The sequence below is a fragment of the Leptodactylus fuscus genome, chromosome 1, assembly GCF_031893055.1.
Source record: "Leptodactylus fuscus isolate aLepFus1 chromosome 1, aLepFus1.hap2, whole genome shotgun sequence".
NCBI classification, from domain to species: Eukaryota; Metazoa; Chordata; class Amphibia; order Anura; family Leptodactylidae; genus Leptodactylus; species Leptodactylus fuscus.
The window spans coordinates 39,400,949-39,416,414 of NC_134265.1; the positions used below are offsets into that span (position 1 = coordinate 39,400,949).

A 15,466-nucleotide genomic window follows, 5' to 3' on the forward strand; every position below is an offset into this window, starting at 1 on the left:
TGAGTACTTTCGGTCTTTTTTTTCGACCTTCCTCAGACTCTGTTAGTTAAGTAGTCCAGTGTGCTAGGAGTTAACTCAGTCTACCTCCCGTCCGTCCGGGCCCGCATAGGGTTAATCAAGTGTAGGAGAAAAAGCAGCAAAAGGTGCAGAGATGCGCAGCAGGGAATTGCCTATGGCGTAGTTGGGCGCGCATTTTCAACTACGCCATAGGCAATTCCCTGCTGCGCATCTCTGCACCTTTTGCTGCTTTTTCTCCTACACTTGATTAACCCTATGCGGGCCCGGACGGACGGGAGGTAGACTGAGTTAACTCCTAGCACACTGGACTACTTAACTAACAGAGTCTGAGGAAGGTCGAAAAAAAGACCGAAAGTACTCACTCATTCGCTACAATAAATTATCTTGAACACAATCTACGTGTGGAGATCTATTACTTACCTGTGCATGATATTACTGTTCTACCCCATTCTCTTGAATGGGACTGGTCTGCGAAGAAGTCATGTGGCTGATGAATGTGAAGTCATATGGGCTGTGAAGCAGAAGAGGCACTCAGGGAGCCCTGCTGCAGCTTAAAACAACTGATCTGCAGGGGTCCTGGGTGTTGGAACCAAACTGATCTTCAGTTAGTGATCTAGTCTAAGGATAGGTTGTTAATTAATAGAGATGAGCGAGTAGTATTCGATCAAGTAGGTATTCGATCGAATACTACGGTATTCAAAATACTCATACTCGATCGAGTACCACTCGCTATTCGAATGTAAAAATTCGATGCAGAACCAGCGTTGATTGGCCGAATGCTATATAGTTGGCCAGTCAACTCTGGTTCTTCTCCTACCTTTAGAAGTCTTCTCCACGCAGCATCCCCACAGCGTCTTCTGGCTCTGAATTCACTGTGCCAGGCACCGGGCCTGGGCAGAGCCGACTGCGCATGCCCGCGCTACAATAAAATGGCCGCTTGACTGCAAGCAGCCATTTTCTTGTAGTGCGGGCATGCGCAGTCAGCTCTGCCCAGGCCCGATGCCTGGCAGAGTGAATTCAGAGCCGGAAGACGCCTCGGGGATGCTGCACGGAGAAGTTTCATTCATTTCAGAGGACATAAGCAGCAATACCGGACATGGCCCACGGACCAGAGTGATGCAGTTTTTGATAGAAAGTAGCCATGTTTTTTGGAATTCTAGACAACATCTTATTAATTCTATGATATACAAATGATGAAACAAGTTAAAATCTAAAGTATTATTGCTATTCATATAGTCGTGTCCTTTCTTACCTTTACTCTTGGCTCAACACATTCCTTGTGGGAAAAAAAATCTCATGCAAGACTTTGTTGGAGATGTATATGCTATATTTGGTTATGTATGGCCACTTAGTGTGAATTGCAGCCTGCCAAAGGTTTTACTAGCACGGTCCAATAATGTATTGAATTTGTATCATGAGAAATTGAAGTCCTTAATGAAACTGGAGGAAAGTTAAGGTTGGCCACATCTGTACATTCCTAGGAAATGCTGCATATATGATACAAGAGGTGACAGAAAGCTTCTGCCCTGTTCATATAGCCTTCTCCATCTATCAAAATAAATCAGGTATTACATCAAGGACAGGATCCTGTGGATGACAAAGGTCAGATGTGGTCATGCAATTGCATCAGCAATATTGCATTTCAAGGCAAGTATAATCAGGGAACGCGCAATGTCGAAAAAAAACAAGATCAAGACACCCTAGTGATCCAAAACTCTTAAAATCCACCAAGTTCCATCTTTGTATCTTAATTCCGATGTAAAATTTTTAAGAGATTTGCTGTAAATGATCCTATTAATAATATAGACGGCAAAAAGAATCTGAAAGTAGTGCGTAAATAAAATAAAATTAGCGAGAAAAAGATACAAAAAGTTCTTAAAGGTTACCCGGAGCGAAGGAGACTCAACCAAGGTGCAAATAAATGTTGTCCAACATGTAAGGATCAGAATTGTGTAGATTGTGATTTCCTTTCAATTTTTTAATGAATTTAAAGTCTTCACATAGGGCGTGAAAAGTATCGATAGCTTTCAACATTGGTGGTGAGCAAGACATTGGAGATCCAAATAAGAGGATCTTTCTAGGATGAAACGTCATTTTATATTTGGACATACTGTACTATGAGAAGATCCAATTCAACAGAGAAGACATCAGTGGAAGCAAGTAACCACCAACATGATGGAGAGAGGAACTAGTCATTATGAAGTCTTAAAGAGAAGAAGGGGCAGTATGCAGAAACACTGATTTCCTGGTCTGGAAGAAGCTACACCAAGTTGACCTCATTGGTGTGATCCTCAAGTAGGAATAAACTGTACTGATAACACTTGTTACATTGGTATCACTAGTTTGGCTGATAACCTGAGCCCTGTTCCAATGCTGTTTAATCCTGACCATACTATACAATTTCAGAAGCTCTCAGCTTAATTCCCCATACATACAGTTCTGCCGAGTGAGCACATGTTCTTAATTTGAGGAGACTAAGACAGTTCTGAACATCTCTGGCGGAGACGTAATTCTCCTTAGAAGAAAAGTACAGTAGAACTCAGCGAAAGAACACTTTTTTGACAAGACTACCTCTTTGAGTAGACCATCTCCTTGACAAGACTACCTCTTTGAGTAGACCATCTCCTTGACAAGACTACCTCTTTGAGAAGGTTTTGATCTTTTAGCCAGACTACATTTTCTGTGACATATTTTGTTTTCTATACCAGCCATCTTCTTTAAGAAGACTACTCTCTAGAGGACCACGTTTCCAAGCAATTTTAGGTGGCCATCTCAAAGAGGTTTCACTGTATAATGTGTTAAGTTAGGACACCCATAAACATTAGATGGTTGGCTGGTCCCATTGAAACTAATCTAATGCATATGGCTAATTTTGAAGATAAAGAACTAATTCATAGGGTATCTACCAGGTTAGCACACATAATGGCTACTTTGGGGCCCCAGAAGCTTAAAGGGGCCACCTCCTATATGAAAAGAGCCACAGAGATGATGATGATGATGATGATGATGATGATGATGATGATGATGATGATAGAGAGAAAGTGAAATTGAGTGTGTGGAAGAAGAAGGAAGAGGTTAATAGATTAGAGTTAGAGTACTTAGAGGACAGGGACATGAGGGAAACAAGGGAAAGTGGTGACCAAAATGAGCATAACCAATCGAGTTACATATGGAGCAAACTTTAGCATGACAGTTAACTTTGAAATGTCAAGTTAAAGCTGCCTATATTACGATATAGGATGCATCGAATGTCAAAAAAAGCCTTGGTACATGTCGGTCTTGGGGTCCCATTCCATTTTTGGCTATGGCACCTGAAGAGCACCAGTTCAGCCCCCGCTGCTGTGATAGCAGATGGGGTTAAAGTGTACAGCACTCCTATTACAAGTCTCATTATAAAATGCAGCTAGCTCATTTTTGAGGCAAGCACCTTCGATATAAACTGCCGTTTGGAAATGATGGCTTTATCATTCGCACTAATGCTGTGCAGACATGAAAGATAGCAAATAATGAATGCCACAGCAAAATGTAAAATGATGCCTTTACGCTTTACCTCTTTAACCCTTCCTCTGCGCCACACCGAGAGCCCGCCTGGCGATCTGCGCTTCCCATTGCTCTGGGTGACAATGGGTTAAACGGCACGTTATGTTTTTCATTTAAAAGTCACGTTTTATTATAGAAAAAAAAAAACCCCAATGTAAGCAGATTTGGTAGTGATTTTCTGCTTACTGTACTCCGCAGCTGAAATCAATTGACTCCTCTATAGTCGTAGTAATCTAAAGGAGGAAACTTATGAAGCATTATCCGAGTCAATGTAAAGTAAGCACTTTGGAAGTGTGGTTCTTAGATAATGATCACAGTAAATCCCTGACACCTATGCAGATGGCCACATAAAATGACAGCACAATACCGTTTGTCTTCTGCGCCGTTACTTTGGCTCTAATCAGAGAACGGAGGGGGCAATTTACAAGGCGTCTTGCTTAGTCACTCTCATTTGTGGTCTTTCCATCAACCCTTTGTTAAGACGGGATTTACGGCTTTCCTTCTACCAACATTAAAACGTTTGTCGCGCTTCCTGTGGGATGCGCAAAAGATAGAATCTGTAGGGTGTGCATGGAGGAACGTGTGGGATAAACAGTAAGGAAATGTTATGTAAGGGATTTGTATATTGATAAATCAAAGAAATCAATTCTACCTATAGTCTCCATGGTTGCAGACTACAAACAGGGTTTCTAGTCTGATCTTGCCGTTATGGAACACTGTACTGTACTTTACTACTATGGTCTAGTGAGAGTAGTCACTGTCCAGGCTCACCAAATATAGTCAGGACCGGCATTAGAGAGAGGGAAGCTGGGCAAAAGCCTAGGGCCCCCAGATCCCAAGGGGCCCTGGGATCCGCAGCACCAGACATTTGGTCTAGTGCTCCGCATCAGGGGATCCCTAGTTACAAGTGTGGCCATTGGCTTCTATGATAGAACAGGGCGCTGTAGCCCCTGCTCTACCTAGATGTCACTACATAGAAGACAGAGAAGGACCTGTGCTGATGTCATCACAGGTCCTTCTCTGGATTCCACAAGCAGGAAGAGGCCAAGGATTGAGTGTAACCTCACCCTCTGCACTCCTGGAAGTAAACCGAAGAGAGAAGGACACACTCCGACTACACGTTTGTAGTCTGTTGCTATGGTGATGTATAGAACTTTGAGAGTCTGAGAATTTAAAAGGGGCAAGATCTTCGAAGAAGGTGAAGAGACATAACGGGTCCTGGGACCCCCAGCACTCCCTAAAAGTCCCTATTTGAATGGAGTAAGCACTGTGCCACTCCTTTCTATGGGACTGAAGGAGACAGGTGAGTGCAGAGCTCAGTCGGTCCCATTAAAGTGAATGGAGCCATGATCCTAAATGCACCCTACTATTCAGGAGACCCTGGAGACCCCAAGTAATAAGACACTTATTGTCTAGCCTGGATAGGGGATACATGTTGTTAGAGGGAAATCCCTTTAAGATTTTTCTTAAATCCTTAACCTCAGCAGCCCCTATTTTGTCTATGTTCAGTGCACGTCCACCGACGTTTGAAGAAAAGTTATAGTACTGTGCAAAAGTTTCAGGCAGGTGTTGAAAAAAAGAATAACAAAATAATCAAAGTAAATTGAATGAAGAAAAGAGAAAATCCCATCAACATTCGGTGTGACTTTTGCCCTCCCGGAAGTGATGATATGACCCCCACAGAGCTCCGATCTCAACAGCATCCAGTATGTCTGGGATGACACGAAGAGACAGACGGATTGGAGCAAGAAGATCTGTGCTTAGTTCTCCGACATGGCGGCAGGAACAGGGAACAACCTCCCTGCCGAGTTCCATCGAAAACAATCTGCAAGTACCGAGAAGAACTGATGGGAGGTCACATGAAATATTGATGGGATTTAGATTTGCAAAAAAAATAACCTATTAACCCTTCTATGACTGAAAGCATTCCGCTTCCCATACATGTCTAAAACTTTTGCACCATACTGTGTCTCCGATTCTTCCATATTCATACCACTCAATTACTTTTCATGCAGTTCTGCGAAATGCAATCATTACATTGATTGCAAAAAAAAAAACAGAACTAAATAGTAAAGCTGCGGGCGGCCATGTGCCTCCTCCTGTAATGTCACGAGGAGCCAGAGGAACCTTCGAGGACCTCCATTAGCAGCGTCTATTTAAATCTTCATCTCCCCACAGAATAGTGTAAACCTTCCTATCAATTTACAAAATGCACCCCCTCCTCCCCCGTCCCCGGTCACGGCCGGCTCTGAGCACATTATTATTTTTTATGTAAATGCATGGACTATCTCTTTCTTTATGGTACAGTGATATTGCAAGTCAGCATCATTTTTGCTGTTTAAGTATTGAATATGCAATTAATAGGGAGATATTTGGTCATGCCTGGTACTGGGAGGAAGTCAAGAAACAGCTGAATAATCGAGTTTGGGGGCAAAGTATCAACGCAGGGTGATGTATGAGAGAAATTGATGTGGCAAAATAGAGCTGAATGTACATCCCTCTTCAATGCAAGGCGAGAACTCTGTCCCCTGAGAACGTACGGGGGAAGCAGATTGAGGCACCTACATTATCTCGCCCCGTGTTTCATGTACGGCCATTTGTTCTGCAAACAGACCTCATTCATTTTAAGATTGGTTATTATTTAACCAGCGTAGTGCAATGAAGCTTTATTCTGCCAGTACGACGACTACCTGCAATGCGGTGCACGCCGGCCGGAACATGGGCAGGTTTAACCCTTTCCTTGAAAAGTGCAAAACTTAAAGGGGCAACCCTTGTTCGTGTGACTTTTTCAGGGCGGATTGGGATCGTAGAGGGTAATCGTCCGCTGGGGACTCTTGAGGTGCTGCATTCTGGCAGGGGGGCAACAGCTATGGGCCCCTGGTTTTCTGAGTGCTACAAAGCATAGCAGCGCAAAACTTTTGTCTGATATATTGGGAGTAATGTGTTTCTGGGATGTAATAGGGGCACATCTTTGGCACAAAGCACTTTCAGGCACCGCATCATTCCTTCTGCATCTTGCATGCTACTTAGGGCAGGGTTGGCGGAGAGCAAGATGATCAAGGGCAGGGACGCCTAAGTCCAAGATATTTATCACAACTCATGCCAAAACACTGGAGGGAGTGATACACCATATATGCCAGTCTCTGGCATAGATTTCAATTCTGATGCCCAGGAGTACCTCCGATTTACTAGGAGATTGGAGTGTCTTCAAATTTTAGGTGCACCTCAAGCCAGTCGTCTTTATTAAGACTGGCATGCAGGATGCCAATTTTAATAAATTACCCCCACTCTGCGCAGCTAGACCTTTATCCATCAGTTGGGCACATGGGTCACTTGGGTGTTAGATAATGGATTAGGTGAGATATGTTATAGAGCAGAATGAGCTGAGCAGATTGATATATAAGTTTATGGGAAAAGGTTTAGTAACAATGTAATATATTCAGTTAAACTTCTGCTCATTCTGTGCTTAGGAGTCCAGTGGGCGGTCCTAGTCAGTGATTGAAAGCCTTTTATTATCAGTAGGACCACCTATAGGTGATTCATTTATCTAAAGTACTTTAGGATCTGGTGTTCAATGGGTGGTCCTAATCAGTTACAAAGCAACTCAGGGAAAGCTGTCAATCACTAAGTAGGCCCGCCCACTGGACTCTTAAACCCAGAATGAGCAGAAGTTTAATAAATAAATGACAAGTTATGACAAACCTCAAAACTATATATCAATATGAGAACATTTGTAATATTTCTTAAGAAGATCTGTTTCCTTCTCCACTTAGGCTATTTTCTTCCATTTTCCTTTCAATCAGGATGTTATCTACACAGAATCTGTCTCCATACTCAGGTGCACACACATAAGTCTATGGAGAGGGGAGGAGAGAGGAGGAGTCTGTTCATTGATTTATTGCCTAATTCCTTGTACTGGTAAATCCTTATCTTGAAAGACAGCAGTGTCAGAAGACTTCTTTATCTCGCCATATAGCAGAGTATGCCTTTTCCAGCAGTCTTCCTCTCCATAGACTTCTATATAAGAAGTATCTCAGCCTGACAAGTGGAGGATACATTTTTTTTTTAATAAGACATATTACAAATCATCTTATATACCTGATCTAGTCATTTATGAAAAGATGTTTCAAAATTGGAGGTACACTTTAAGAAAGTTATTTACAAATCCTTGAAGTTTGCATACATCCTTGAATCCTTGAAGTATGCATACATATGAAATTGTATCTGAATGTCCTTCATATAAAGCACTAGTCAATCCTGCTCGGGGCGACCTACAAGTGGCAACTCTAGTATTATAATGGGGAAATGCTATATAGGCACCCGGGTAATGTTGTCCAAAATGGAGACGTTATCAGGGCACCCTGGGATTTGTAGTTTTCAATAGCAGTCTCCTTTAATTATTAAGATGCTAGAGGCGCAAGGAATAAAAATCCATATACAATGGACCTAAGCAATGACCTACAATGTCTTTTAACCCTTGCCTTGGTAATATGCTGCCTAAGAGCCTCGATCTGTCTTCATATTCTTTAACACGAGCCCTTCTTGGGAAAATGTGATAGCAGGTTTATACAAACATTGCTCGGGGACACGTGTTGGTATTATCTGACCAGTCAGTGTCTTATCACTTTTTTCTTTTGCAGAATTCATGTTTTAATGTTCGGTCAGATGCATAGCATAATGTGGTGACAAGGGGTGAGCGGGCACTTGGAGGTTAGATGACAATCTGAGGTCAGCCAATGACTGCAGGCGGGATACAGGCGCTGATATTGTTCAGTATTCAAGGTTCATACAAAGAGATGGTTAGAAACATAAAAGTGGGACATAGGATGAAGTCCAATAAGAATCTGGATTCATGGCTAGTGTTTCTGAAAAACCAACAGCAAGGTCGACTGCGGGAACTGATGGCTAGGAATGGATAATGGGGCATAGAAGGGTCAGGGACGGGTTAAGAATTAACCCATGGGAATATTCAAGGTGTTATAGCTATTATAAAAGACCCTCTTGCGCACTATGAAGTACCTAGAGATCTCTTAGGTTGCCTCCTCCAGGCTGCATAGAATACCATATTTGTGTATGAACCAAAGAAACCATCACAAGAGCCCATGGATTCCATTCTTAAAGGGTTTCTCCAGGATCTCAAAAAAGTAAGGATGAACGGGGAATAAGTACAAAATAACCAGTGCTCACTCATTCAATGCCTCAATGACTCCCTCCCCTCTACTCCCCTTTAGATGCTTGGTCCTCCACCAGGCTATGTTTCCTGTGATAGATATCCATTGGAGTAAAAGCCAAGGTAGTTTTCGAGGTGAGAATTCCATTTTTTAACCCATTCTAAGCTGATTGTAAAAAATATGATAAACCATTGGAAAACCCCTTTAAGAAAAGCCAACAAAATGTCAAGTAGAGGTCCTGAGATTTCCAGAAGAACATGAAAAGATACAGTCAAAGATTTAGGGGTCAAATTGGATACACTTAAGGGATATATTCACAAAAGAAGACCATTACAATGTCCTGACATTACAGGTCATGAACCCAAAGGTTAGAAACACGGGGACCCAAACAGAGACTCTCTGCTCAATCTTCGGGTGAGTGTAAAGTGTTTCTTATATTCAGACTCAGCAGGGGTTAAATATGTTAACTGGAACACCCCTTTAAATGGACTGTTTCATTATGGACAACCCCTTTCAGAATGTGGCAGTCACAGTAGTCAGCTGATCCCATACCAGATACCCCGGCATTCAGATGATTTTTCCAGCAGTAGCCTCTGTCACAGTGGTGACCCTAAAACATAGGTAGACAACTGGGAAAAGGGCCCGGTCTTAGTTGATCTCATCTATTTTTTAAGTGTACCAACCTGTGCAGGACTCCCCTTCAAAGGTACTGCATTGTTACAAAGTAAGGGAATGAAGAATTTGTTCATGGATCATAGAAAGGAAGACAAAGGGGAAAACCTTTTTTTGGGTCGGGGACACAGGTTGACAATTGATATGGGGTCATTGCCCAGCTACTTCTACTGTACATCAACTATGTTGCAAAATGGCTATCCATCTCATATAAGAGTCCACCAAAACAGGACACACTCTTATAGACTGAAAGATTCATACATCGACTCAGCTCTGACCCATAAGGGGGGTCCAAAGCAGAAAACCTCCTCCTATGATGTCCATATTCTCTAATAGGGAATTGGTTATTTAATTTTGGCCATAGTTCCTAAACCCCTTAATGGTATGATAATCTTCAGAACTCCCATAAAATCTGAGGTGAAAAAAATTCTTCCTTGCCAGTGCAAAATTTGATGCAGAATTTGCAAATTTGCAAAAATCCTGAATTCCCGAAGCAGACATTTTCATTTTCAACAAATTCCCCCATTTGAACATATATACAAAGGGCGTCATATGTATGGGGAAATTAAATGGACTTACCTCATCCGGTGGATAATGAAGATATATCGGGGGATTCTGACCTAAGTGACCCCTGGGTCACGTGATCGGATCAAGTACCCGGTGGTCTGCCCCTATTCCCCCATACCCGAACTCCCATGTAATTAATTGCCTGTGCTGTAGGTCTTGTTAACTATTGTAACGACAGCCCAAATAGTACAAGTAATTACCATTGAGATGGGGAGGAGGGAAGGGATAGAGCGACCCTAGGGTTGGAGCGCTGCTTCAGATCATGGGGGTGGTGAAGAGGTCAGAACTCCCAAGTCCATCTTTCGCATCCACCAATTCAGTTAAGTCAATTTAATTTCCCTGGAAAACCCCTTTAAATGTATCTTTAACTTATAGTACATTTGTAGTTGAAGTTACAAGTCATTTACATGAATCAAAGTTATCTGCAGGTGGACACTTCCTTAAAGAGGACCTTTCATCAGATTGGGCACAGGCAGTTCTATATACTGCTGGAAAGCCGACAGTGCGCTGAATTTGGCTTTCCCGATCTGTGCCCCGGGTAAAGCGCTATCGGTCCCGGTACCGTAGCGCTTTACAGTCAGAAGGGCGTTCCTGACAGTCTGTCAAGTATGTCCTTCTCCACAGCAGCGCCTATCACGCTGTACTGTGTGAGCGGGGAGGAACGCCCCCTCCCCTCCTGATAATACTCGTCTATGGACCAGTACTGTGAGCAGAGGGAGGGGGCATTCCTCCCCGCTCACACTGTACAGCGCGATAGGCTCTGCTGGGAAGAAGGACGTTCCTGACTGACTGTCAGGAACGCCCCTCTGACTGTAAAGTGCTACGGTACCGGGACTGATAGCTCTTTACCCAGATCGGGAAAGCCGATAGTGCGCTGAATTCAGCGCACTGTCGGCTTTCCAGCAGTATATAACACTGCCTGTGCCCAGTCTGATGAAAGGTCCTCTTTAAAGGAGTTGTGCAGGTCTCGAAAACAGGGCTTTTCAGGAAGTGACATCATTCTCGTCCATCACATCTCCATCCTATTAAAATGAATGGGACCGAGCTGCAGCATGGCCACGTCCCTAACGGATATGATATCACTTCCGGAGAAGAAGAAAGCAGCCATGTTTCCGAAGTCCTTCACAACCGCTTTAATGGCTTCCAAGTCATATTTCATCTACCGGTGACCAAAAAGCGTTAATAGAAAACTTCTTGGAACCAACTTGCTGTGGAAAATTTCTACTCAGTCTGCAGAGGAAAAGTTTGGATTCATTTTCAACTTTCGGGAAAATCAGGCAGTGACAGCGAGCTACTTAACAAGGCAGTTATTGGTTTCCTAGGTAATCTCTGGCACCTCCTGCCTTTAAGAATCTAATAATAATTGAATGCGAAGAAGTAAAAAAAAAAAATACAAAGTGCAGAAAAGAGAAAGGGATTTAATAAGTAAGAAAAGCCAGTGCAGAGGGAATTTCTCTGGCAGTGATTAGGCCGCTAATTGATCAGCGCACTGCATGACAAAATCCACAAGGCAATCACAAGACTACTTAGCAATTATGCTTGGAGCAATGCCAACTACTACCTCCTCTGCTTTCACTGTCAGCTGGCTTCACCTGGATTGGTCGGTTCATCTGCAAGACACAAGAAAAGTACAACATATATTAGAAAAATTACAAGAAAACGCAAAAAAAACAGTAGCAAAAAATAAGACGTCACTAGCACAAGAAATGAGAGCTGAGCCTCTCGATGGGATGATCCTGTCAGAGTGACCTGGGACACTAATCCATGCACAGGTCCTTATGGACGGAGAGTTTAGTATCCCGAGTAGGCCTCTTTTAATGTAACCTTTAGACTAACCTGGCTCCTGAGCTCTTGGCACAGCTCTCCAGTTCTCCAGTGCGCATGCGCCAAACCTCAGCTGCATGCACATTGAAGCTGGGTTGTACGCCTGAAGAACTGTGCAGGCACCAAGAACAACAAATGTAAATCCAATGCGACTCATCTCTAGGTAAGTATAAAGGTTTTTTTGTGGGCATAGATGGCATTGTTACAGGTCTATATTGGACACTAAACCTGGGTCCTTATCGACCTGTGGGTGGTTTACTGTCCCAGATTGACCTGACAGGTTCCCATATTGACCTCACAGGTTCCCATATTGACTTGACAGGTTCCCATACTGACTTGACAGGTTCCCATACTGACTTGACAGGTTCCTATATTGCCTTCACAGGTTCCCATATTAACCTCACAGGTTCCCATATTGAGCTCACAGGTTCTTTTTCTAAACTGTTTTTATTTTCTGACCATAGATTTTTTAAATTCTGTTTTCCATACACGATTATGGAGGCAGCTATCTTGCCTGAGCTTCTCTTCTGCTCTGTTAACAGTGTTTAGTGATATGCTTTACAGCAGTCTCATGATCATAGGCAGAAATAGACTAGAGCTGACTCATTGAGGTCTATGGGAAAGTTATCTAGACACGCTCTGTGCAGTATGGGGCGTAAATAATCTGTGACACCATCTATCATCAGTACTGGATACCTCAGTAGTGATGAGTAGTGGTGTTATCTATAGAGGCGTTATCTATAGAGGTGTTATCTATTGCAGTCCTGCAAATGCAGTGACTGAAGAAAGTGGTTCAAGTGACTTAAAAAAGAGAAGGAGTTTTGAAAGAAATAATATAATGTGTTGTTAATATTATTGTATTATTATTATTTAATAATAATAACAACAATAATAATAATAATAATAATAATAATAATAATAATAATAATATGCACAATGTATTGTTTTAATTTATTATTATTATTATTATTATTATTATTATTATTATTATTATTATTCTATTATTATTATTATTATTATTATTAGAAAAGAATTCTGAGCAGAAACTGAATAATAATTTGAGACCAAAATCTTCCAATCTATGGGACAGGGGCACCAGCAATATCTATGTCACCCACAGTCTATGGAGAGATTTAGGAATTGTCTATCAGGAAATGTAGTGAGAGTTTCCTAGGAGGACTGTGAATGTTTTGTGTCATTTCGGAGGTGTGACATCTATAATATGTTAGATAAATAGCTACAAAGGTGTCTGATGGAGATAAGGAGAACATTTGGGACACGTCCAGGTGTAGTTAAACACACTGTCAGGTCACTAAGCGACGTACAATGGAACAAAGACGCTGAGGTCTGAATACAATGAACAATTAGAATATTGGAGGATTAAAGGCAGTCAAAAAATACATCTGAAATTGCAATGTGGAAAAGGAAATTTACTGAAATGTGGTGATTTTTGCTTTATGTATAAGAATATATTATATGAGGGCTCCATGTCTCCACCCCTAACTTTCCATGCAGTTTTTCATTACAATATTGTGACTAGAGATGAGCGAATAGTATTCGAAACTATAGCTTCAAATACCTCGCGCGGAATGGAAGCGGCCGAACACCAAGGGGTTAAGTGCCGGCCACTTCCATTCATTCCTATGGAGCGAGGTATTCGAAACTATAGTTTCAAATACTATTTGTTCATCTCTAATTGTGACATATTATCAGAATCCTTGATAGGCTGCAATTCACAATATAACCACTGGGTGGCCACCTAGAGATAAATATAGCTACACATCTCATGACAGAGTATTGCGAAATCATGTTTTTGTTCAAAGCTGGTCATCTCTTGCCACACATTCAGGATATGTCAAGCCAAGAGGAAAGATAAGGAAGGACATATCTGTATAATGTAATTTTAGGTTACAGGTTCTGTCTCAGGTTCTGGTTTCGTATAACCATATCAAACAAGGCCTATATTCCAAAGTGTGCATGTGCATGTGGGAGTCAGGTAGAACAAATGCCGGCCAAAATAGCATTCAGCTACTAGCGATTGAAGGTCCATGGTCACATGGATCGACTTTCTTCAAACCTAAAGTAAAAATTCTAGAAGGTTCTCAGATAACATCTCATGCTCTGATACACAGACCATAGAGCGTTGACTCTTTAGCCCTGAGAAGCTGTGTTTTTGTCTTAGAGCTCTGAGGTAAATCTCAGGTCTCTGAGGTAATAACTCTGGTTTTATGTATTTCTTTCACTTGGTCCCCGAGCTCATTTGTAGGTTACCACTTGCATAAAAAGATCTTTAATTATGATCTTTAATTACAGTATATGGTAGCATCATTTCCCCGTAGACCCTCGCCTTTAATGAAGTGGCTCCTGACTCCTCGGTAAGAAAAAAATCCTCTCCAGTAATGAACAATGAACACCTCTTAAATACTCTGCACCTCCGAATAACTTTGCAGGGACTTTGTGTTTCTACGCTGTAGACACACCTAGAGCTGCGTTCAATATTCTGATGAATCCCTTTAGGTTTTCAGGATGGACAACGTCAGATCTCATTGCTGCCCCTGCTTGCTCAGTGTCTGCTTTGCTATGTTGTGTTATGGAACATGGAATACTATGGAATCGTCTATAGCATAGTGAGTTGTGGGATATACTACGGCATGGTAACTAGGGTTGAACGATCAGGATCGGTAAAGATCGGATACCGATCGGCGGTCGAGCAAATTTCACGATCGTGATCGTGATTGGCTGGAAAATGATCGAAAATTGGATTTTGAAATCTCAAGATCGGCTCAACCCCACTGTATATATAACATACAATTAGGGTTTAGCGATCGGGATCGTAAAAGATCGGATCTCGATCGGTGATCGAGCAAATTTCACGATCGGGATCGGCTGGAAAATGATCGGAAATCGGATTTTAAAATCGATCCTGAAATCTCAAGATTGGCTCAACTCTAGAGGTTACCAATTGACTTTATTGGGTGCCATATTACATGAACCTGTAGGGGAAAATATTTCAGTGATGTCGGCTTCATACTCCTGGATTTCGAGTTTTCAGACTCTATGAGGTCAGCATCATGATGACATCATAATCAAGTAATGATGATCACAGCTCATAAGTGTCTGAATTAGACCCTAGTACTATGTGACTCAACATTGCAGAATTGTGAATGTAGACATGATATAATATACAATAGATTACATATATAAGATACATCAAACATAAGCACAAGAAATCTATGTCCACCCCAGACCATAGACATCAAAGATACAACAAAGATAGCGGAGTGACAAAGACCGCTCCGTGTCATAGATAAACTTGATGAGTTCTCTTATTTAGCAGTCCAGTTCTCATAATTACAATCAACTTGACATAAAATTCACTAATTACTGGGTGGAACGAGCACAGGAAGTAATTAGGATCCCCTGCTTAGAGCTTATGTGATGGAGGGCGAGAAAAGAGGCCGCGTAATCGCTTAGGATTGGTTTAATTGTAATTATAACAGTTCAATGTATTACAGTAATATGTACAGTGAGCAAAGAATTAGGGAAACCCCAGGGGCAAGCGGAGAAGGAGCACAGGATAGAATGTGATAGATAGATAGATAGATAGATAGATAGATAGATAGATAGATGGATGGATAGATAGATAGATATGGATAGAAGGATGGATGGATAGA

At 41.9% G+C, this 15,466-nt stretch overlaps 1 protein-coding gene across 15 annotated transcripts in view; it reads right to left on the minus strand.

Annotated features, from left to right (window-relative positions):
- Positions 1–15,466, minus strand: part of CELF4 (CUGBP Elav-like family member 4) — a 908,448-nt gene that overhangs the window by 301,281 nt on the left and 591,701 nt on the right. For all 15 annotated transcript variants that reach the window (XR_012715420.1, XM_075269750.1, XM_075269742.1 and 12 more), the window contains exon 3: positions 11,530–11,578. Coding sequence is in view for 14 of the 15 variants with exons in the window: in XM_075269750.1 (XP_075125851.1) it covers positions 11,530–11,578 (49 nt within the window). In the remaining variant the exon portion in view is untranslated. The remainder of the gene's footprint in view (positions 1–11,529; positions 11,579–15,466) is intronic.